This window comes from Semicossyphus pulcher, unplaced genomic scaffold (assembly GCF_022749685.1).
Source record: "Semicossyphus pulcher isolate SPU_LCO1_2020_fin unplaced genomic scaffold, fSemPul1.0.p SCAF_2, whole genome shotgun sequence".
Classification (NCBI taxonomy): domain Eukaryota; kingdom Metazoa; phylum Chordata; class Actinopteri; order Labriformes; family Labridae; genus Semicossyphus; species Semicossyphus pulcher.
Window position 1 is genome coordinate 30,692,494 of NW_027211693.1, and position 22,703 is coordinate 30,715,196.

The 22,703-nt window shown below is 40.8% G+C and overlaps 2 protein-coding genes across 3 annotated transcripts; one reads left to right on the plus strand and one right to left on the minus strand.

The window, feature by feature from the left end:
• The first annotated feature begins 158 nt into the window (after positions 1–158).
• Positions 159–6,944, plus strand: hvcn1 (hydrogen voltage-gated channel 1). 2 transcript variants are annotated; one of them, XM_069669725.1, is made up of 6 exons: positions 159–836; positions 2,157–2,367; positions 3,796–3,900; positions 3,994–4,225; positions 4,766–4,878; positions 6,566–6,944. In XM_069669725.1, exons 2-6 carry the CDS (start codon positions 2,194–2,196, stop codon positions 6,620–6,622), a joined length of 681 nt encoding a protein of 226 aa, XP_069525826.1. In that variant the 5' UTR covers positions 159–836; positions 2,157–2,193; the 3' UTR covers positions 6,623–6,944. The 2 variants fall into 2 exon arrangements, with proteins under 2 accessions (XP_069525826.1, XP_069525827.1); XM_069669726.1 differs by lacking the exon at positions 159–836 and having other exon boundaries at positions 1,923–2,367.
• Positions 6,945–7,034: 90 nt separating this feature from the next.
• On the minus strand, positions 7,035–21,791 carry tctn1 (tectonic family member 1). The gene is made up of 14 exons (XM_069669369.1): positions 21,503–21,791; positions 20,363–20,481; positions 19,110–19,245; positions 18,802–18,953; positions 18,608–18,707; positions 16,382–16,494; positions 14,801–14,821; positions 13,310–13,444; positions 13,088–13,213; positions 11,300–11,388; positions 11,036–11,173; positions 10,791–10,944; positions 8,654–8,785; positions 7,035–7,181 (listed from the first exon to the last, which is right to left on the minus strand). The coding sequence occupies exons 1-14, from the start codon at positions 21,789–21,791 to the stop codon at positions 7,035–7,037; spliced, it is 1,851 nt and encodes a 616-aa protein (XP_069525470.1).
• Between the last annotated feature and the right edge of the window lie 912 nt (positions 21,792–22,703).

Genomic DNA, 22,703 nt, shown 5'->3' on the forward strand with positions numbered 1-22,703 from the left:
GTAACAAAGAATGGATTTTAGTTGAAGCAGATGTCATTTTAAGTTGTGCTGGATTTATTTACAAACCTTTTGCTTTTCGTTGTCTTTTTTATGATACTCCGTTGCATTGTTAAAATTGAATTTGGTTGTATTTAAAATGGGTGCAATACATACACAAAGTGATTTATTGGAACCAGAAAAAACCCTTCAGTACATCCTTTTGATTCAAAAAAGTACATATATTTACAAAAAAAAAAGTTAAATATCACATGGTTACTGAGGTTTCAAAAATGTGAAAGAACAAGCAGAAAGCTTGACAATGTAACACGATGCAAGTGGGAAAATGCTGATAAGAGGCAGCCCCTTTAAATCCGTTACCTCACAGCAAACTCCATCCTAAAATAAGTGTATTTAATTACGTACCTTTAAAATGTAAAAACATGCATTATAGTCACTATCCAAGACCTTTCCTTGTGTTGTTGGGAATGGTACACTAATTCGGCTGTTATGTAATCGACCAAAAGCATTAAAGGACGTTCTATTTCAGAAATAATACCCGCCCTGAGGCGACTTTGGACAAATTTTGAAATAGAAAATAGGGTCTTTATTGTACGTAGTTTGTTTGAGTACGAGCATTAAAGATGACAGTGAAATGCGGTCACAGCTACGCAACAGAAAACAAAAGCTCCACTTTTTCAAACGGAGTCTGGCAGGACGTTGTCTGCGGACAGGACAGATGGGGGCTGGTTTGAAGGCGGAGTCCTCCGGCTTAAAGTAAACTGAGTTCAAGAGTTTTTCTCTGAGAAAATCAGAGTGTTTGATCTAAGAGATCTTCACGGGCAAAGAAGAGGGAAAAGGTAAGTCATGTATTCTGGTGTAACCGTTATTGGTGTTCAAAGTTTAATTACTTAAGCGCTAAATCTTTGCACTCCGACACTCGGACTGTTACTGTCAGTAAAAACTCTTACATAGCAGAAACACATAAAACGGATGTTTTTATCACGAGTTTTTGCCTACTATCCTGCAGCTGCGACATAAGCAACGGCTAATGGCTAAAACAGACACTCAAACTGCTGCATAAATCTCTGCAAAACCCGGCAAGAAAAGTTGGAAAAATTCTCTGCTAACAAGTTCACAGAAGCCTACTGAGTTTTTCTGGGTGCTACACGTCATTTACTCTAAACTCATTTGTCAAATCGGTTGTGGTTTGGTGCTGCTGTCTGTCATCTCTTTCATTTACAATTTATTATAATTTTCTGTTAGGCTGGTTTTAGTCAAAGTTCCCCTTTGCTGCAGAGTTGAAGATGAATTAATCACAATTTCCTGTCGTGATTCAACTGAATATAGATGATGCACTATTATAGTGGGAGTTTGATCTGCTTCACACGTCTGTGTTGACATTTGTTATGTCTGACAATCTCATGATTTTCCCCTTAAATTAGCTCTTGGACGGGGTGTGAGTGGGGGGACCAGACTGAAATGGTTTGCTTTCTCAATACCATGTTGCAAACCTAGAAAAGGAGAAGTAAAGTCAGGTTGTCAAACATATGTAGAAATGTGGCCATGCAGAAGCTGACATAAGTTAGAGAGATCAGGGTGCAAGACTAGATCCAGACGGCTGATTTTAATGATAGAAATATCAGTATTGGCGTATAGGTTTTCCCATATGTGCCAATATGAGTATTTTATTTGAGAAAACATATAGGCTAATGCAGAAAACAATGTTTGGGGTTATTTAGAGATGGTGTCTTCACATAGTTTGTCCAGCAGCGAGCGCTCTGATTCTGTAGTTTACAGCCCTCTCAGCACTGTCTGCAGCACATGCAGCAGAGCATCACAGCTGAGCAGGCTGTGGTCCACTCTAGAATTGGTTGACAATGTCTTATAGTGTTACATACCCTATAATTAAGTTATTAGTTTTAAAAGGCAGCCATCGTTGTACCTTTACTTTGTCATATCTGTGCAAAATCGATGCCCAATATTCATTCCAGCTCAGAAAGTCTCTACATCAGCCAACATATAGTTTATCAGAGAACTCTTCCTTTCTTCAACAACAACATAATCCTGAAACACCAGAACAACATTCTGTAAGATGAAATGTAATAAGTTGTATAAAGAAACATTGTGCGATCTTGCTGTGGACGTTGACATGCACACTTTTGTTCTTCCCTCTGAAGTGGGAGGTGGTGCACTCTTTCTGTAGAGCCTGCTGTCATGGCTCAGTACCTGAGGTATTTCACCACTGTGGGCGACGAGCAGCCGGCCCAGGTCGAGGAGGAAGAGCTGCACAAGGTCAGCGAGGATCTGAGTCCGGCCACCGGCAACTTCCCAACAACTTTGACCTTCAGGGCAGCTCTGCAAAGGCTCTACAGCTCCGACCGCTTCCAGGTATGCAGCTCAATGCATCTGTTCTGCGAAGCAACATGAGTGATCCGTCAGTTTGAAAGAAAGATGATGGATTCTCAGGTGGATGGGTGCAGATATTGGAAAAATACCAATCTGGCCAAAAGCCTAAAGTTGCATGTTTAGTCCAGCCATTGTCACAAACCAAAAAAAGAGAATTAATTTACATTTATATAAAACATGAAAATGTTCAGTATGAGAAGCTGTAACAATCAGATATTCAATATTTTTGATTATTTAGGCATTACATTCCTACAGACAGGAGAGCATTGATTTAAATCTAACTTATTTTTCTTTATTTTGCATTTGCACGATTAAGTGGAAGGTTGAGAATAACATTGGATTGTTGAGATTAAGTGGTGTGAATAAAGTCAGACTTTCAGTTTAAGTGCCAGGGAGAATAACGAATAAATAAAGACGGAGGAGGAGTAAGAATTTTCTTTGTTATTTTGCATTTTGGAATAAATAAAATATCTAGACTATATATATATAAATAGACTGTTTGTCTTCATCTGAGCGTCGAGTTTGTTTCTTTTTCTTTGGATTGTCACTTATTTTTGAAGTTGTATCTGTAGTCATCGTTCTTTTCTTTGTTTGTTCAGCCATAGTAGATTACTGTTTACTCACAACACTTGCAGAGAGCGGAAAAGCAGCCGCTTAGCTCCGCCTACCCTCTCTGGCAGACCAACCACAGCTGGCTGATGGAAAACGCGTTACTAACTGGGCGCCGCTTGGGATTTTTTCTAGGAAAGTCGCCACAGACACCCAGTCTGTAATACTGCAAATGCAAAGGCTTTCATCAGAGGGCAGTAGACTCAGTGTGTCACCTCATTCGGTGATATAGTGACTTAAATGACATTTAAATGAAAATCTTCAAGATTATATCTTTAACTCTTACTGCAAGTTTGACTTTATTTATAAGATTTTAAGTTTTCTCAAAAAATGTTGACATATTCTCAAATTGCAGAAATAAAAAAACTTCTTCCTCCACTTTTTCTTAAGTCTGAAAACAACACCTAAAGTTGAGTAAAAATGTATTTTTGATATTTCAACTTTATTCTCAGTGTTTCGGCTGGTATTTTAAGGCCTGGACCTGATACTAAAAAGTCGCCCTTTACTCCTGAATTATAAAATAAAGAAACACCTTGATTCTCTCATTTTTCCAAATGCCTGGTACTATTACTTTTCAGTAGCTGCAGCATTGTCCGACACAAAATCGGCAGGAAAAACATTATCACACTTGACACTGTTCCCTTTGTAGATAATATAAAGTATATGTACAGTATTACTCCCCAACACTTGGAAACACTTTCATGTGTAACATCACTGCTTTCCCCTTTAAACCCTTGAGAGAAGCTTAAAGACGGCGTGTTAAAAAAAGCACCTTCTTCTTCTGTCTGCCTTTGCTCCCAGGTGGTGGTGGTTTGTTTGGTAATCCTGGACGCCATCTTTGTTCTGGCGGAGCTGCTAATAGATCTGTCTGTTATCAACCTCAAACACGACCACATTGCTCCTGAGGTGAGAGACAGATTTGTCTATTAACTCAAAGAAAACTCACAGGTGTCATGAAGATGTTAATATATGATTGACTGACACAGTGAATGTTTGCAGGTGTTTCACTACCTGAGCCTGGCTCTCCTCACGTTCTTCATGATGGAGTTGGCTGGTAAGCTGTATGCGTACCGCCTGGAGTTCTTTCAGCACAAGTTTGAGGTGTTTGATGGTTTGGTGGTGACGATTTCCTTTGTGTTGGACATCGTCTTCATCTTCCATGAGGACGCCTTCGATGGGATGGGTCTCCTCATCCTGCTGCGACTCTGGAGGGTGGCCAGAATTATCAACGGTCAGTGACATATTTTTTTCTGAAAGCATGTCGAGGGTGTCAACAAAAAGACTTATCTGGAACCCAGTATCCAGCTGTAGCCCTGCTATTAGACATTTAAAGATGGACTTGATACTTTTGAACCGGGGCTGTATTTTTGCTTGATTTGAGGTCTACCAAAAAGTATTAAAAGTTTGGGAATTGCTTCAGTAGATTTCCTCAGCCGGCAGCCATGAAACAGGCTGTAACGGCTGCAATGCTATCCTCGGGGCGCATAAACACCCAATCAAAGTACGTCCACTAAAAGTTCTCAGATTGTTATTCTAAGAGTCTGCCAACACTACAGAAAGGATCCCTACAGAGAGAGACCTTTTTGTTACAGAGGAAGATGTTCTTTTAACCACAAACAGACGTTACATCGCTCTCTGCAAACACACCAGACTCCATTGACAAAAACAGTAATTTAACCTCGCAGAAAACGGGAGTTGCTGGTCATCGACTGCCTTGATCGGTTAGTTTGTTGTTGTTCTGTGAACGTGTCTGTGTTTCAATGTGTCACAGGAATCCTGGTGTCGGTGAAGACCCGAGCACACCAGCAGATCCACAAGCTGAAGGAGAGCTACGACCACCTGGTTCAGAGAGTCACAGAGCTGCAGGAGCGCAGCGATAAACTGGTGATTCTTTACAGCTGCTTCACACTAAATCTGATATTAAAGGGCCAGATGGTGAAGAAAAGAATGTTACTGTTTTTAGCTCTGTGCTGCTCCACGTGGAAGCTCTGATTATTATTTATTTATTGTATTGTCTTGGCCATAGTTACCGTTGAGGATGATTATGAGCCAAACGGAGGAACTTTGAGTCCTACTGTTAAAAATGTTCATAAGCTGGGTGTCTAAGAATCTTATTTTAGTACTATATTTTAGCGAAGGCTGGCCTGTGTGGTCCGATCCAACAGAAGAGCTACTGAAGCTCAAACTGCTGGAAAAGTTAATGCTGTTTCTGATAGGAAGGTGTCAGAACACTCAGAGAATCACAGTTTGTTGTGTATGGGGCTGTGTAGCTGCAGACCAGTCACAGTGCCCATGCTGACCCCTGTCAACCACTGAAAGCGCCTACAATGTGCACGTGAGTATCAGAACTGGACCACAGAGCGATGCAGGAAGAAGGCCTGGTCTGATGTTTTCTTTAACATCATGTGGATGGCTGGGTGCGTGTGCGTCTCTTACCTGGGGAAGACATGGCACCAGGATGCATTATGGAAAGAGGGCAAGCTGGTGGAGGCAGTGTGATGCTTTGGGCAACGTTCTGCTGGGAAACCTTGGGTCCTGCCATTCATGTGGATGTTACTTTGACACGTACCACCTACCTAAACATTGTTGGAGACCAAGTACACCCCTTCATGGAAACAGTATTCCCTAATGGCAGTGGCCTCTTTCAGCAGGATGATGCGCCCTGCCACACTCTGCAGAAATAGTTCAGGAATGGTTTGAGGAACACAACGAGTTCAAGGTGTTGACTCGGCCTCCAAACTCCCCAGATCTCGATCCAGTCGAGCATCTGTGGGATGTGCTGGACAAACAAGTCCGATCCATGGAGGCCCCACCTCGCAGCTTACAGGACTTAAAGGATCTGCTGCTGCTCACCAGGTCAGGCCTGTTTTGGCAGGAAAGGGGGTCCTACACAATATTAGGCAGGTCATGATGTTATGGCTGATTGGTGTATATTTCTATTGTTGTAGCTATGGTAACAGAATCAGCCACAATTATGTTTTACAAACTGTACAAGTAAAAGCTTGGCGATAACATCAAAGGAAATTAACACCATGATCTATTTGGATTTCCATTCAGTGTTGATGATAAATGTTGTCAAATGAAGTTATAAATTCCCAGTGCTACTGTACTGACAGAGGAAGCTGAGTTCTTCTGCTGGTGGAGCTGTTTTAGCAGTGCCTACATGTACCAGGATGCATTGCACTCAAGCAGCCACACTTTCCCTCAGCTGCATCTCTTCTCATCGCTCCAATAAATACAGCAGAAAATCCAGTCAGCTAAAACTGTAAAATGTTTCTTTGTCCATTACATCCTCTGCACACATATTATGGGAAGCAATTTTTCCTGTTCATAATGAAGTTTTTTAGCAAGTTAGCAATACAATCAATATTCCTAACGCTGATGGAAAGACATAAGTATGAAAATCTATGAAATCAAAAAAGGGGAGAAAAACATCAATCAGACAGGTTGTTCATCTCCCTCGAACATCTTAATCTGGTCACAGTCTTATCTTGGTTTTACAGTTCATCATGATAACTAATCCATTAAATTTGGGCCTGAATGAGACACTCTTCTCTCTGTGTGTCTGCAGGAACAAGAGAACCAGAAGCTTCAAGCCCTCCTGAAGAAGCACGACATTGACTTCTAACTCCTCAAGCTAACTGTTGTGAAGCTACTGTTCAGTATATTATATACCGTCATCCTTAATGCACCTATTTTTTCTATTATTGTAGGCCTGATCTCAATACTACTGGTTTACAGAACTGTAGCTCTAAATACACCTGAGGGAAATCTCATTATGATAGTGAAGGAAACCAGTTCTTATCTGATGACTGTCAGATGCTACATAAAGCTACGAGGCCGTGGCTTTAATCTGCTTGTAAATATTTTAAATGTTCCTCAGACTGATGAAATGTACATAAACATAAATGTAATGCTTTACATCATGTGCTGTGTAAAAAAAATGAGATTTAAATAAATGATTTCATTTATTAAAAACTTTATTAAATAATCTTGTATATACATTATTAACACAAAATACAAACAGTAACAGTTGGTGTTCAGACAAAAGGGAAGAAGAAGTCGAAGGGCAGTTTGGCGTTGATGGTGGGCGTGGCTCTGTAACCAGGAAGTGCAGCAGCAGACACAGCTGTGAAAGTCACTGAGCTGCTGACTGACAGGATGCTGCTACCTGCAGAGAGCAGGTCCTTAGGGAGAAAATGGCAAATATACAGTTACATTGCTTCCTTCCTTTAAGTCGATGATTCATATCCTCAGTCAAGAAAACAACTTTAATTTTGTTTATTTCCTCTGGCAGTGTTAGTGTAAACGGAATAACAGGAGCAACAGTATGAGAGGCTGCAGATTTTACCAACCAAGTCTCAGAATGACACTTCAGTGTTTGTTTATACGTTTTATAACGGGAGCTGAATTATCAACAGAGGTCTCCTCCTCTTGGAAATACACACACCTGGTGATAAAAATTGGTAAAACACTGACAAAACCAGTTTCAGGTTAAAATTAGGGTTTCTCGAACGTACTTTGATTGACATTTGCCGTCTGAAGGGTCTGCAGACTGAGCTGCCGTTAGCTTATTTGTAGGAGCTCAGCTTGTTTTTAAGGTTGGATTCTTTCAGTGTTAATTCAGCTCCCTTAAAGTGAAGCCAAACCCTCTCTATCGCCCCCTGCTGACTGGCTGCAGTATAGGTAATAAAGCCCGCCTCCTCCATGTTAACAGATGGGACATGAGTCAAACTATAAAATCAAAATACACGTCAAATCGTTTTTTCTCAAACATGGTTTCTGTCATTATAGTTAGTTCTTATCATGCTGATTTACGTCCAAGTGTTCATTTTTCTGACAAGTTTATTTTTAATTAGTTATTTGATGCTATAAAAAGGGGCTGTGGCCTCATGATTGACAGCTCTGCTGACAAATCAGGCTCCTGCAGCGTTCTGTTCCCGAGTAGCAGAGTAGAGGAGGAACGGTGAGAGGAGACGTAACTAACACTAACACTACAGTCATTGAACTTTCCATAAGCGTGAATATCTGCTTCAGACCGACACAAGAAGCTGTTCTGCTGCTGAATACGCTGACGTGCGGCATCTTTGCTGTCTTTTCAGTAAGTTAAGTGTGTGCTTTGGTTAGCTGGAGTGGCTACGGCTGCTCCACCCGCTGATCTCTACTGCGCAGCTCCAAATGATGTCACCATCGGAAGATGGCAGCACCTGTCACGGGGCTATTTTGGCTTCAGTTGTGTAGAATGAGAGCAGATGGAGACGTGTCGTCCATCCTTTATATACAGCCATTGGTTCAAACAGACCAATGCCATTAAAACTGGTAAAAAATAAACTGTTTCTCTCTTAAATCAGTGTTTCTCTGATACCCATCTGCAGGGTTTCAGGGGCTGCGAGCTGAGCTTTCTCAGCTACTAAGCTTACCTTAACCCATGAGCTGACTAAAATCCTTCATCTGGATAAATGCAGATGTTAAAAAGAAGTAAGAAAGAAGCAGTTTTATGCAACGCTGAACTGAAAAAGACAAACGAAGCCTCAAATTAAACAGACACGTCTAATTGTACTGACAATATTCTGATTTGAGAACAGCCCTTCATTGTTATAATAATCAGATGTAATCTTTTATATTTTTCAGTCAGTATTTCTGGATCAGTGTTTCTTACCAAACTGCTGCTGTTGGTTTGGATGACTTCTTTGATGCTCACAATCTGAGCCTGGGGGTTCACCAAGGATCCATATTTAGTCCATTCGATTTCTAAGTGAAGTGACAATGGGATGCTGCAACTCTGCGCTTCCTGCAAATCACAAACACACAGCTGAATGTGAACGCAGAGCATATACATACTTCTCAATGTGGATAATGAACACATGTTTAGTGTAGGTTTAACATTAATACTGTGTAAGATTAAAGAAGTAGCACACATTGGGTCTCATTCATGAAACGTTAGTAAATGTATGTGTAGATTTGCACATAAAAGCCTACACAACTAAAAACCTACTCCGGGTTCATGAACACCGCGGGAAACTCAGATCTGATCTTAAACACACGTGTATGATCATGAATGCCAATCCATCGTAAAGTGACAGCGCGCTCCCGGTAATCAGCTATTAGCATAAATCCACGCCCATGAATGGCCAATGACCGCCATATAAGGAGGTGCAGATGCATACAGTCGACCTGTCAGTCCTGGCGCAAACAAAGAAAGAGAGAGAAAGAAAAAATAATTTTGAGATAGAAATAATTTTGGGTGAAGTGGAGTTAAGAAAACACATTTTATTTTCATCTGTTAGCAGTGGTGTGACAGGGACAGGCAAAGCGAAGGCCTGGAGGGAGGTGACAGATGCCGTTGATGTTGTCTCTGTAGTCCAAAGAACCGTGTCCAAGGTGAAGCGTAAATGGTTTGACATGAAACTGGAGGCAAAGAAACGCATAAGCGCCCACAAAAAAAATACATCAGCCACAGGAGGAGGAGGCTCACAGTCACAACTATCAACTGCAGACGAGCGCATCGCTGGCATAATTGGGGAGACCTCTCTGTCAGGAATTATACCTGACGCAGACAGCGACATGCCTCCACTGGAGTCAACATCAAACCCAGATGGTAAGGTGATAAGTGTTGTATCGTAATACATTAAACCATCACTGATAGCTTAGTGGTCAGTATAGTTTAACCTAGGTCGTACAGTCTCACCAAACAAACAGAAGATTCATTTGAGGGGTTTTCTCTCCGGATTGAATGAAGTGGAAACGGGAAACCAGAAATGTTATATTGTGCGTAATGGATAAAACCTAAATCAGTGATGGCTGTCGAGTGTAGAGCTATTTAACATTTATTTTAACAAAGGATACAGGTAACATATAGCCCACAGCAGTTTTGTATGCATCGTCTTCAAATTATTTGAATCTTAATAGCCTAAAGCTCTGTTTTATACAGCTCCAAATAAGTCAGTCTGCAGCCAACGTAAATTAAACATTTTTCAAATCAGATTTATTAAAGGTTTCTTTCAAATGATCAAAGAGCCACACAAAAAAGAAACAAAAAAACAAACGTGTTGTCTCAAATAATTTTCTAAATGTGTTATATTTTAATCGTTCGTCATGTTTAGGCTATATCACGTGTTACAAGGCATCTGTGTATTGTGTACATAACAGAGCGCAATATGAATTAAAATTGTAATTTCCAATAGTGACGAGCATTATTTATGTGCATTCTTAAATTTTCACAAGCACTACGCGTGGTCAGCAGCATGTGTAGATTTTGTTAGTAGCTACGAAACGATCGGAGCTACTAAAATATTGATGAATGCGGAGATGCACGTAAATTTCTGTCTGCGAACAGTTTACACACAAATTCGTTCTGCTCACGTGTCATGAATGAGACCCACTGTACTGTATCTAAAAATCAGACAGCTTAGGAGAGCTGAGAGCAGATTGAATTCAGCTTTTACAAGACTTTCAACACCTTTCTGTTAACATGCAGTATATATAGCAAAACTAATCCAAGTCACATTTGTATTAAAGAGGGCAGGGCGCATGTTCAAGCCTCAGAAAGTAGTGATTAGTAAAAGCACACAGGTGTGCAGCATAAGCTGGACGACCTCAGAGAAGCTCAGTAAAATCTCATAAAAAATAAGAAACAAAACCAAACCAAAAACAAACTTAATGGACTTGCTTTCTAACTTGTTCCTGAAATGTTAATGATACTACATTGAGGATATGAAACAGGTTTGGAACTTATTTGCTCTGACTTAGCTTCACTTTCTAAATCTGAGTCTCTCCTGTTTTCAGTCTGAACTCACCCCAGGATTGAAGTTGCTCTTGATGAGGACCCAGTCCAGCGGAGAGTCTAACGGGGAGTTTCCAAATGAAGCCACATACTGCGGATAGTTCGGTCCTCTCAGAACGTCCAGCAGCACCTGATAGACCTGGGAGCAGTTTGCAGCGTCCTCCAGTCTGCAGGGACGAGACGAGTCATACTAATGTTAAAGAAAGCCTGTGACTGTACGCAGAGATCAGACATGTTGAGTATGAGGACGTGACCTGCCTTAACGTGCAGCCGGACACGGAGTCCAGGCCGAACAGGACCGGAGAGCGCTGATGCCGTCCTCGCAGACAGTCCTGGTCCTGAGCGCTGTGGAGGAGAGACAAAGTGTCTCTGGGGTGGATGCTTCTGACAATCCCAGTGAAGACAACTGTTAAGGACAATCCTCAGTCTTCTCATTAAACACTGTCAAACACTCTTATTCTACCACAGCTGTCAAAATGTCTGTAAACAAGGAGAACCAGCGCTCAGGCAGGTGAAGGATATTCTGCTGTTCTTGTTCCAGACACAAGAGGAAGTCCCGCCACATAACCGGGATTTCCACTGTAGTGAACAGCAGCCTCTTCACTCTCCTCCTGTTTACACACGAGACAAAGTACAGTGCTCACATTTAGTCTCAACAATAACACGTTTACTTTTTTAAAAGGGGGTTCCTCTTCTATCCCCATTCGAATTGTGTTTTATTTTTTAACAATGAGTGAATGGTAAGCTGCGAATAGGAAGCATCTTACAACTTTGATCACATATTAGAATCAGTCAAACTTAGACAAGTTTAATGGCGTTGGTGGCAACATGAGTGTGTGTTTAACAGAACTGAAATCAAGCAGAGTAACTGTCAGTCAGTCTGCTAGTCTTTGGCCTTATTCACCAACCATTGTTACGAAGAAATCTCTTCTAACAGATCCACTCGTGCGGTTTTCATGAAAATACTGACATTCACCAAAGATTTCTATCTTGGATTTGTTGTTAGGACGAACAAAATGTACAAACACTCAAGAGCTTTATGCACGTTTCAGTACTGAGATGCTGGTGCAAAATGATCTGTTATTGTGTTTCCTTAATTCTGCACCTGTATATTATTAACATATAAACCTAATCCAGAAGAACTCCCAACTAACTAATGAGGACATGGCTTTAATGCATTTAGGAACAAAGGTGTGAACAGTTCTGCATTTTAAGAGCAGGGTCATGAATCTGCCTCAGACTTCTCTGAGGAACTTTCTTAACAAATTTAAGAAAACAGACATTGGTGAATCAAGCCCAAAATCCTAGACTGTATGCAACAAGAAGTGGACGTAGCCTCTGGGTTTGAAAAGTGAAACTGCAAGTCTACAGCCCCTTTAACACTGCCACTTCAAGGTGGGATTATTAGGCCTCTGCTATGTTTTTTCTTCTATGTAGAGTGCACACATGCAGAATGGTGGGGCGAAGACGTTCCACCTATTGAGCTGGCATCGGAGGTAGTAGAACAGGCAGGTGGAACAGAGCTGTGTGTGTATGTGGAGCATAAGCTGTTTTTTACACCTCGCTCACATTTTGCTTCCGCAACACCGGAGCGCTATGTAAAAACACACACCGGGGCGGCGTGGTGCAATGTAAAATGCCAAGGGCGGCATGACGGCGGAGCTTCATTACGGCGCTGAGGCAGCACCACAGTGTATAAAGTGCTTATGAGAAAATGAGCCTACTTCTCTCTTGATTTGTTACCTTTGTAAACACGTTCCTAATGAGTTTCAAGTTTCAAGTCTTCTTCAACACAGCATGATGCTCATTTAAACAGTCAAACAGACGATGAAACGGAATGTTTCAGGGTGTGGCTACCTGTGAGAAGTGACAAGTTGTCACTACTGTGACCTGAAGATGTCGAGTTCAGCACTTGTTTGTACTTAAAAAAAAACTAAGGTGTCGGCTGTTCAATTCGTTTGAAGCCAGCTTTTCTCCCATCCAGAATTAGCATTCACATTATTTACACATCACCTTGCTAACCAAGCTAGCACTATTGTTAGCTGATACTTTAGTGTTTGCTAACCCCCTGAGGTCACTTCTGGCTCAAAAAACAAAACAAAAAACAAGATGGCTACAGCAAACGCAGGGCTTTAAAACGGTTGTCCTAAATATCTTGTTCTTTAACGGCGTCTTGATGGATACTTCCACTTGTTATGTACGCTCAATGGTAAATACTGAACCTACTTCAAATAGTAGTTCAGAGCACAACATCACATGACTATGAAACAGTCATCAAGAGAAAGAAGAAAGACCTTTTTGAGAGCCTACCTGCAGGAACATGATGTGGAACTCCTGCTCCAGGTTCAGCACCGCGTCACTGACAAATCCAAGAACCAGAGACACCGACACGTTCACGATCTCACCGGCCGGGCTGTACTTCATAATGTAAACAACCTGAGGAGACAAAGGTGTGTAACTGGTCGAGAAGATGGTGGCTTTTATTTTAATATTATAGTTGGTTACATCCAGACAGTCATGTGATTAACTCACCTTCAGTGCCACGTTAGCACAGAGGGTCGGATTCAGGAGAACTGGGTTGAAGTTTTCACCAGCACCGACATGTAGCTCAGTCTGAGTCCCATCTACAGACTGCAGGACAACTGAAGCCACCTCCACAGGAACAACCTCCAACAACACCAGAAACACCAACATTAGTCAGCTCATACATGCTTTTAACCCTCGATTTTCATCATCTGCTCTCATTTACATCAGTTTGCAGTGTGACAGTCTGTGTATTACTCAGGACAGCAATGCTGGATTGGTCAGTTCACCACTTCTATCTCCTGGCTTAAATATTTCAACAGTTTTTACATAGATTGTCATTAAATTTCATTCACACATTCATGTTTAATCCTAACAACTTTGGTGATCACCTGACTTTCCTTCTAGCGCCATCATCAGGTCAAAAACGTAATCCCTCTCACACTTTGGTTTAAGAACAAATACCTCCAAAACTGATGAACTTCCCATCAGCCTCAGCGGCACTTTGTGTGAAGTGCCAGTAAGAAGATATGCATGTTAGACTATGATTGTGATTGTGGTAAAAGTTACATCTTCTACACAACAGCATGATAGAAATATCATTGTGAGCATGCTAGCATAATGTTGTTTAACATTTAGCTGGAAGTACTGCTGTGCCTAGTTCATATTCTGTAAATAAGGAGTGGAAGTAGTCAGTGTGACGTCACCAATCGGTTAGTTGATTACTGTTTTAAGACCCTGGGACTTTCTCAAACCGGACCCTCCCCACTCACACTCTGTCGCGAAGTGAACTCTGTTTGTCACACTTACAGCTGAACAGAGATTTCTCCTTAAATGCACATTAACTCATGGAAGGTGGGAACATTTTACATCATGGTTTGATGAATAGTTTGCAGTAATATAAACCAAAAGTGCAGAGCTGTGTAGTAACTTATTACTTCCCTCTTCTTGGAAACTGAGTGTAAAGTTGTGAGATAAAAGTCATTTTCCTGTCTTTGCATTGCAGCAGTGCACTTCAGCTTTTCGTCTGTGTTACCTTCATGCACTCTGTGGTAAGTCGAAAGGGGATATTTCTGGTGGCCTGTCTTGTCTTTGCGCAAAAGGAATGTCGGTGTGTTGCGTGAGAAAGATTTTAAAACCAACTTTGATGCAACTCCTTGAATATTTTGTAGAAGCACCAGCATACCAAAATAAACTTCTCCAAGATGGTTTACAAAACATCAACACTGAGCTTGGCAGGAAATACGACCCAGGGATGTGTGAAACGTTAAAACTGGTGTCTGTGGACATCCTTAATAATACACAAAACAAAAGTTAACAAGTGCTGATCAATTTGCGTTTCTTTTTGTCTGTTAATCAACTAATTTGAAATGTGACTGACAAAAAGCCTTTTAGCTTCTCAAAGCCAATTTGACATATTCAAATACACTCCTGAACAAACAGAACAATATTTAAACTATTGAGCAAAAGTCAAAACACACATAAAGTAGGCATACTTACTGCTGCATCCGTATCCTTTCCCTGTGGAGTGAAAACAAATGTTTTAAATATCTTTATATTACAGAAAATCTACACACATGTATTCTATAGGACAGGTGCGTAGGAGAGAAACACTGTCTAACTTGCAACTTTTGCCTGATTAGGGTTGGGTACCAAAATGTTGAAAGCCAATACATTTATTTCACTCAAACAACTCATGTTTGTGATAGTTTGAAATGTCTTTGCAGCAGCAGAACATGGTTGTGTTTGACGTTGAGGCTCCGACCTCATCACTTCTCACAGATATATTTTACAAGCAGAAATTTGAGGACTGATGAGATGATGTCTTAAACCCCCCGAGCCGGAGCCTGCAGGTGGATGCTGGGGTGGTGGTGGGGCTGAAAAGTATGAGCTCAGTGCTGCTGCAGAACAGCGGCAGCAATGACAGAGCAGAAGGAGAGACCGGAAATGTTGCAGCTTAAATAGATGCCACATCAGGAGGAAGTGTTTGTCAGGTGATTGTGTAGAAAGATACATGTCAAGTGTGAAGTCAGTGCAGCTTGATCTAGCTCCTGCAAGCTATGTTACACAGCTTACATAGCTTGCAGGAGTTTACTTTATTAAATACCAGCTCCAGTCATGTTTTAAGACATATAAAAGGTTCTGCTTGAAATAATACATTGTGTCTGATATGTTTTTTTCTGTAAAATACATTCAATTACCATAGTCCCCGCCCACTATGCACATTTCCAACCACCCCCTCCGTTGTGAAAACAAAACACGTCTCTGCCATCGTTTAGTGGCAACTAGCTTGAAATGTAGTAATTAGTAGTAGTACCGTTAACGTTAGTAGTCAGTAGTGAGTTTACAAAAAGTTACAGCTGGCTCACGCCTCGCTGAAGTGGTTGCCATGGTTGCACATAATGATATGCGTAGCGTCACCCCGTCGATTAACGGGATTGGCTCCTTAGGTTTGTGACGTCTCAAACCTGCCAATATGAAATGGTGTTGTTCAGCCTGTCCTTGGTACACTGCAGTTTAAAAGCAGACAGGCCCAGCCATGGAGATGACTGTAGCATGGAGATGACCTCAAGCAGAGATGTCTTGTAGCACATGAGAAACACCACATGGAGATGCTTACAAGGTTAAACAATTGATTTTCACTGGAGCAGGTCTTTAACATCAACTGATTGATGTTGTTGTTGTTTTGTTTTTATAAGATTATTTTGTTGGCCATTATTGATAGGACAGGCTGAAGAGAGACAGGAAATGTGGGGAGGAGAGAGTGGGGGATGACATGGCCTAAATCAGGGGTGGCCAACCCTGCTCCTCGAGAGCTACTTCCTGCATGGTTTAGGTTTCTCCGCACTCTAACACACCTGACTTGAATGATCTGCTCGTTATCAACCAACTGAAGCTTCTCAGGGGATTGATAATGAGCAAAACATTCAAATCAGGTGTGTTAGAGTATGATAAAACCAGGAAAGTGATATATGTAATGTTAATTTCTACTGAATCCCTCACTGATAATCTGTTATGGAGTAAGAGTATTTGGTGTTTGATCTGTTTTTCAGTGTGTGAAGGAGTAACTGTCGGACTCACAGATAGGAGCTGGATGTTAGTGTAGGTGTTCATACTGAGGGCCAGCAGACCGCTGCAGTCCTCATCCAGGACCACCTGCCGGGAACACCGACTGCTCTGATCCTTTAGAAACGCTGGGAAAAAACAGAAACCAAATATCTAAAGTCACATAAATAATTAAAATGATCATTTTAAAAGTCTTCTAAGTGTGTTTGAAATAAGAGAAGGAGGCTTCAGATATTCCTTTAACAGATAAACAAGCTGTCCATTTACAAAATGAAGGCCCTTAATGCCAAAATAATCTTGTGATGATTAAACGAAAGCATGAAGATGCTTGTGACACATTTCTGCACCACTCTCCTGAATGTGTGCTGGACCACACAGACGTTACAGGGTGTACTCAGACCCTTCAGACTTGACTGTGCTTGACTTTTATTTGTGTTGATCTTTGCACCATGTTTGTTGCAGTTTTATGCATCATGACAGCAGTCAGGTGACATGTCCATGAGTAACCTCTGCAGGTCCAATCATTAATATAACTTCCTTGAATGACTTGTTTTGGTGTAAGAGTTGTGTATTTATGGTTTATCTTTGCACCTGCAGGATGGACTTTCTTCCAAATGACTTTAAAGTTTTACAAATGTAGCGCTAAACGACTTCCAGCCCAGACTTCCTTCTCCGTGCGCTGCATCGTTTACAGTCCAGTTAGTAGCTTGAGAAGCGACCGTGTGTTCAGATCAAAGTGAAGTGAAATTCTCCCTCCAGATATGTCATCTAAATAAACGCTGTCATCTCTCGGTTCATCCCATCCCCCGGAGGAGCGCCCGTTCATCTGTCTGTGCTGAGTCTCAGTTTCACTGTAAACAGTAAGTTACACAGAGGCTGCACTCTGGCTTACTTCAGCGGGATGAAGCCCAACAAGATTTCCTTGTGATTGACTTTAATTAACGGCTCTTCAGTTTGCTGAAAGAACAACATCATGATGCAGATTAGTAACAATTCAACATGAAGCTTTGTCAGGTCTGTGCTCAAGAGGAGAAGAAAACTACTTTAAAATCTAAATGCTGAACGGCTTTCATGACACAGCGTCAGGCAGGTTTGTGGAATTTTTGATTTAGAATAGATTGTTAGCTGTTAGCATGCAGATGTCTGTTTATAGAGATTAATAAGAAGCTAAGTCATCATCAGATCACGCTGATGGGAGCCGGGATGTCATTACTTTTGCTCTCCTCATGAACTGTTTTTCCTGCATACGCCGCAGCCTGCTGATACGTGATTGGTCAATACTACTCGGACTACTACTACTACTACAAACGGAAACCAGAACACCTCCCGAACTAAAAATCCACTCCCCTGCCTACAGATTCTAAGTTTTTATGTAGAATCTTTAAACAGAGGTTAGCTTCCACCTGATGATGAGACCAAAAGACATTTTGCTTCATTCCTTCAGTCTGACGTTACGTCATCGAGCAGTATGTTTTGAGAGGAGGGGTTTCTTGTCTTCAGCAATGTTAGATTAAAGTTATTATCTCTGTAAGTTGACTTATTACAATTATTTTTTGGGACTTTTTTGCTTTTATTTTTCATGGATGTTGCTAACTAGCTCGTACAATGCCACTCAATATCTCAGTCCCGCCTACAGAGAAGCAATTGTTTGACTCAGCTGGCAAAACAGCACCAAAGCCTTTCCTCCAAACCTTGTGCCGAAGTGTTCAACAGGCTTTAGGTGGGTTTTCTCTCGTGTGCCAGAAGTTTCACACAATCAGCAGTGATTAGAGATAAACTGCAACATATTATAAAGGCATTGTGCTTGCATTACACAAAGCACACACTAGGATATTAATGCATCAACATTTCTGGTTTTAACAAATGTTTTGCTACGTTTTGTCGTGGATGAAAAAATCCTGACCTACCTGATCACAGAAGTGCTGTGTGGTTATTAAGAGATCAGAACCAGGCTGGCCAGTTTTTTCTTATTTTCTGTGGTGTAGTTTTTGATTTGTAATCTGTTGTGTAAATATCTCAATGCAGCATAAGCTTAGAGTCGAGGCTTTAAAGGGGTATTGTGTCAGTTTTATCAAAGACTAATAATGCATACTGCTATAAAAAGGTGAATCCTTAATAAATGAAACTGATTTATGAATAAACTTTATGAGCATTTAGCTGATGTTAAGCAAGTGTAGCGACATATCTCTGTGTATTTGCGGACAGTGGCCACAGTTCCACATTACAGTGAGATGTTGTTACCTGCAGGACTGTCCACACAGTCAGCAGTGACTCCAGGAGCAGGCAGCATGAACGTCCCTCTCTGTCCACTCTGTGCAGCTGTCACCATCATGTCCCCATACTGAAACCATGACCCATCAGCAGACATGAACTCACTGATCTGAAGAGAAGTTCATCTTCACAATAAACCAGTTTTGAGCTCATCAGAGACTCACCTGGTATCCAGACGAGGCCTGAAGCTCTGCACTGGATGACTCAACACTGTTCTCCTCTGAGTTGAACAGAAAGCTGGTAAATCGTTTAAAGAGCGAGTCAAAGTTTCTGTCAGTTGGAAGAGCAGGCGAGGGATGAGAGAATCCATCAACACCTTGACAGGAGAAAGGAGGAAAAAGTGTTTACTGTTCAGACATATCCTTTATTATGAGCTTAACTAAGATTAATTTAAATCTAAAAATCGGTTTGAGACATGAGGTATAACAACTAATATTATTTTTAAAATGCTATATCCAATTAAATGACTTACGGTTCTGTGACTGAATGCAGAGGACGTCATAATTAGTCTCCTTTTTGACAGACGACTGTATCTCTGAGTATCCATCAATCTTACTCCGTAAAGAGTAGGACGCTACATCACGACTGCACAGCTGCTTGTTTCCACTGCAAACAAAACAGTAAAAACCAAAGAAGAGCCTCAACAAATACTGTATTATAGACTTATTACAAAAAGATGGCCGACATGACAGCTCCGTAAAAGTGAAGCCACATCCTCTCTATTGCCCCCTGCTGACTGGCTGCAGTTTCGCTCATAAAGCCCGCCTCCTCCATGTTAACAGATGGGACATGAGTCAAACTGTAAAATCAAAATACACGTCAAATACATTTTTCTCAAAAATGGTTTGTCATTATAGTTAGTTCTTATCATGCTGATTTATGTCCAAGTGTTCATTTTTACTTTTAATTAGTTATTTGATGCTATAAAAAGGGGGTGTGACCTCATGATTGACAGCTCTGTTGACAAATGGGGCTCCTGCAGCGTTCTGTTCCCGAGTAGCAGAGTAGAGGAGGAACGGCAAGAGGAGACGTAACTAACACTAACACTACAGTCATTGAACTTTCCATAACCGTGAATATCTGCTGCAGACCAACACAAGAAGCTGTTCTGCTGCAGACTGAGCCCACCTGAGGGCTCCAACATGGCAAGGCCACAAGGTAAAGGTGTGTTTTGTGTAGAGGAAGGGGCGGAACGTCAATACTGCGGCTCAACCAGCCGATCTCTACTGCACACACTCTGGATACAGATGAGCAAAGGCTTAAACCCTCACAGACTTCCTGGGCTTTTAATTTGAAACCACTCAGGTGTACAATGGAAACCTGGTGTTAAGATGAAGCAGGCTAGCAGCTAAAAGGGAGACTTGCCTGTAAAGATGCACATATGAGTCAATAAAAGAATGAAAAAGAAATCATTGCTAACCATTTTTAATAATGGATTGTTGCATTAATTTCTGTCATTTTTCAAGCTTAATTGTCATTAATTTGCTGGTACTACCCGCTTCTTAAAAGTGAGGTTTTGTAGCGTTTCTTTTGTAATATATGACAATAAATGAGTCTTTGGTGTAAGACTGTTAGTTTCACAGAATAATTATTCTGAAGAAATGTCTTAGGGCTCTGGGAAATTTGGGAGAAGCATAGTTTACATTGTTTGACACTTAATAGACGGAAGGATGTAATCTGCAGAAGAATCAATGATTCAAATAATCTTTAGTTGAGCTGTACTTGCCTGACAGTGTCCACTGAGCAGCTGGTAAAGAGAGCCACCTCCTCACTACACTCTCTGTCACAGCAGCAGTTGATGTCACACACACCTTGGTGCTCGTCACAGGGACACAACCTGCCGACTGATCCACAAGCAGAGAGATTCTCAGGTTAGAGTGACATCCTTACTTCCACGCTCATTTATCCACCTGTTTTAAACTACCTCCATCTTTTTGAGAAAATATAAAACTTTCTTTACCAAGCTTCCAACACTTCCTGGGGTCATATATGACCTTACTGTGGTTAAATGCAGTGTAAAATACATTAAATGGCCATTGGGAGTCTGCATATGTAAATACATTGTACAAGGCAATACAGCATATGTACATTTATGTATATCACACTGGAATGAGCAGATATTTTCCAAACACTTGCACTTGTTCTATGTATCAATAGTTGTAATTTTGACATTGCATTTATTTATTAGGGGGGTAAGGATGCAGCAATATAGCTGATATATTGATTCCATGATTAATAACTCAATTTAATTGATACAAAGTGGAAACCATTGATCAATATATAGTCATCTTTAGGACATGTGTATTTTTTCTTTATTTTAGAAAGAATGCATTTAGTTTAAATGTCTAAAATAATTCATTAACACAATTCTCAACCTATATTCATGTATATCATACATAGAATGATGCACTCAGATCTTATTTATATGCAGGAAGACTACGTTTAAAGTGCCTGTGTGTCAGATATTCAAACTCTTTGAACTTATAACTTACAACTTTGAGCCTCAAACTGTCACAAGAGACCCCTAATCCAAACTCCATTTAAAAACATCACAATTTAATTTATTAAGACCACAGGAACATCCAGGTCACATATCTTACTTATAATACATTTTATGATTTGATTAATCAAACTGGTAAATTCGGTATTCATTTCATGAGCAACATATAATTTTAACAGGAAGCGAAGCTCCAATTTGTATTTATGAAGCTGAGATAACGTTAATAGCTAATACTTTAAAAGAAACAGCTTACTCTTAAGAAAAACTACCACCATACCTTTAGAAGAGGGTAGATCTAAATATTGAATACAACATTAAAATTAAGGGTTAGTTTTACAAAGCACAGCGGCATAACGACAGATCACCGTTGGTGACAGGAGTGAGCAGGCGGCCGTTGACGGGCAGGGGTTCGGCGGGCAGGGTCGGTTGAACGGGCTCCTCGGTGCTGCTGTAGCTCGGTGTTGAGGTTGTTGACTCAAATTCTGTCGGCTGTGTAGTTGTATAATTTTCAACAGCGTCATACGTTACGTTTTTGTCACCAAACACGGTTGTGTTCAAGTTGTTGCTCGTTGTATTTTCGTTTGTAGTGACGGCAGTGAACAAGAGAAATAAACTGAAGAGATTTGAACAGAGAACTGAGGCTGAGGCCGCCATCTTTGTTTAACCGTTGCTATGGTTCTTCTTCTTCTTTTACGCTGTTAACGCATTACTGCATTTAATGAAACAATACCGCCACCTGCCGCCCATCTAAGAAAATACTCGGTCCAGCTTTTGAAAGTATCATTAGCCCTATTCGGTTTTATTTGACGAGGTTTAACGTAGAAACTGCTGCCACTCTGAGAAAAAAAACATGGTGTTTTGAAACCAGTTTTAAAACCTCATATGCAACTTGTCATTTTAGAAACATTGTCCCGACAGTAGACGCTATAGAAGGAGTACAAATGAAGTTACTGCAAGGAAAAAAACTTTTGTATCTTATGATTTATTACCTGAAAGTCACTGTAGACTGGAGCCAACTTAAAACAAAAATATGTTTTACCCTCATAAAGATGCTATGGCAAATATCTAAGCAAACTGTGGTTTATTTACACACCAAGCAGATGTAAAACGGAACTTAATTGAGCCCTGATGAATGTTGTCCTTCTTTCAGCTCAGGTTTAGCTTAGATAAATGCTCTTAATCAGTCTTTTCTTGGACTCAGTTTGAGACCTTACGCTAACACCAAACAGATAGTGTAGCCCTCACAGCGTTTATAAACGGAGCCCTAATTTACCTAATTATGAGAGTTTCTGGTTGCAGTTTTCTTAGAAACCACAAGATGGCAGCACAGGACTGTGAAACACAGCTGTAACTTTAATACTCCGTTCCCCCTGTAGACCACTTACGCTGTCTCCTTGAAAAAAAAAAAACAGCAATTGTAAATTAAAGAGGGCAGAAATATAATGGTAACTAAATAATGACTTTACAGTGGATTAGTATCCTGATGCATTATTTTGTTTTTGGTGTAGATGGAAGAGGGTATTTTTTGACTCTTTGACCTCTGACCAGTAACAAGTTTCAACAAGT

Coding starts and splice junctions, on each gene's coding strand:
- tctn1 (XM_069669369.1), bottom strand. CDS start 21,791: ATGGCGGCCTCAGCCTCAGTTCTCTGTTCAAATCTCTTCAGTTTATTT. Junction 14,822..16,381: donor CTAACATCCAGCTCCTATCT/GTGAGTCCGACA, acceptor TTCACTCCACAG/GGAAAGGATACGGATGCAGC. Junction 7,182..8,653: donor AAACCAACAGCAGCAGTTTG/GTAAGAAACACT, acceptor TTTCTCCCTAAG/GACCTGCTCTCTGCAGGTAG.
- hvcn1 (XM_069669725.1), top strand. CDS start 2,194: ATGGCTCAGTACCTGAGGTATTTCACCACTGTGGGCGACGAGCAGCCG. Junction 3,901..3,993: donor ACGACCACATTGCTCCTGAG/GTGAGAGACAGA, acceptor GAATGTTTGCAG/GTGTTTCACTACCTGAGCCT. Junction 4,879..6,565: donor AGGAGCGCAGCGATAAACTG/GTGATTCTTTAC, acceptor GTGTGTCTGCAG/GAACAAGAGAACCAGAAGCT.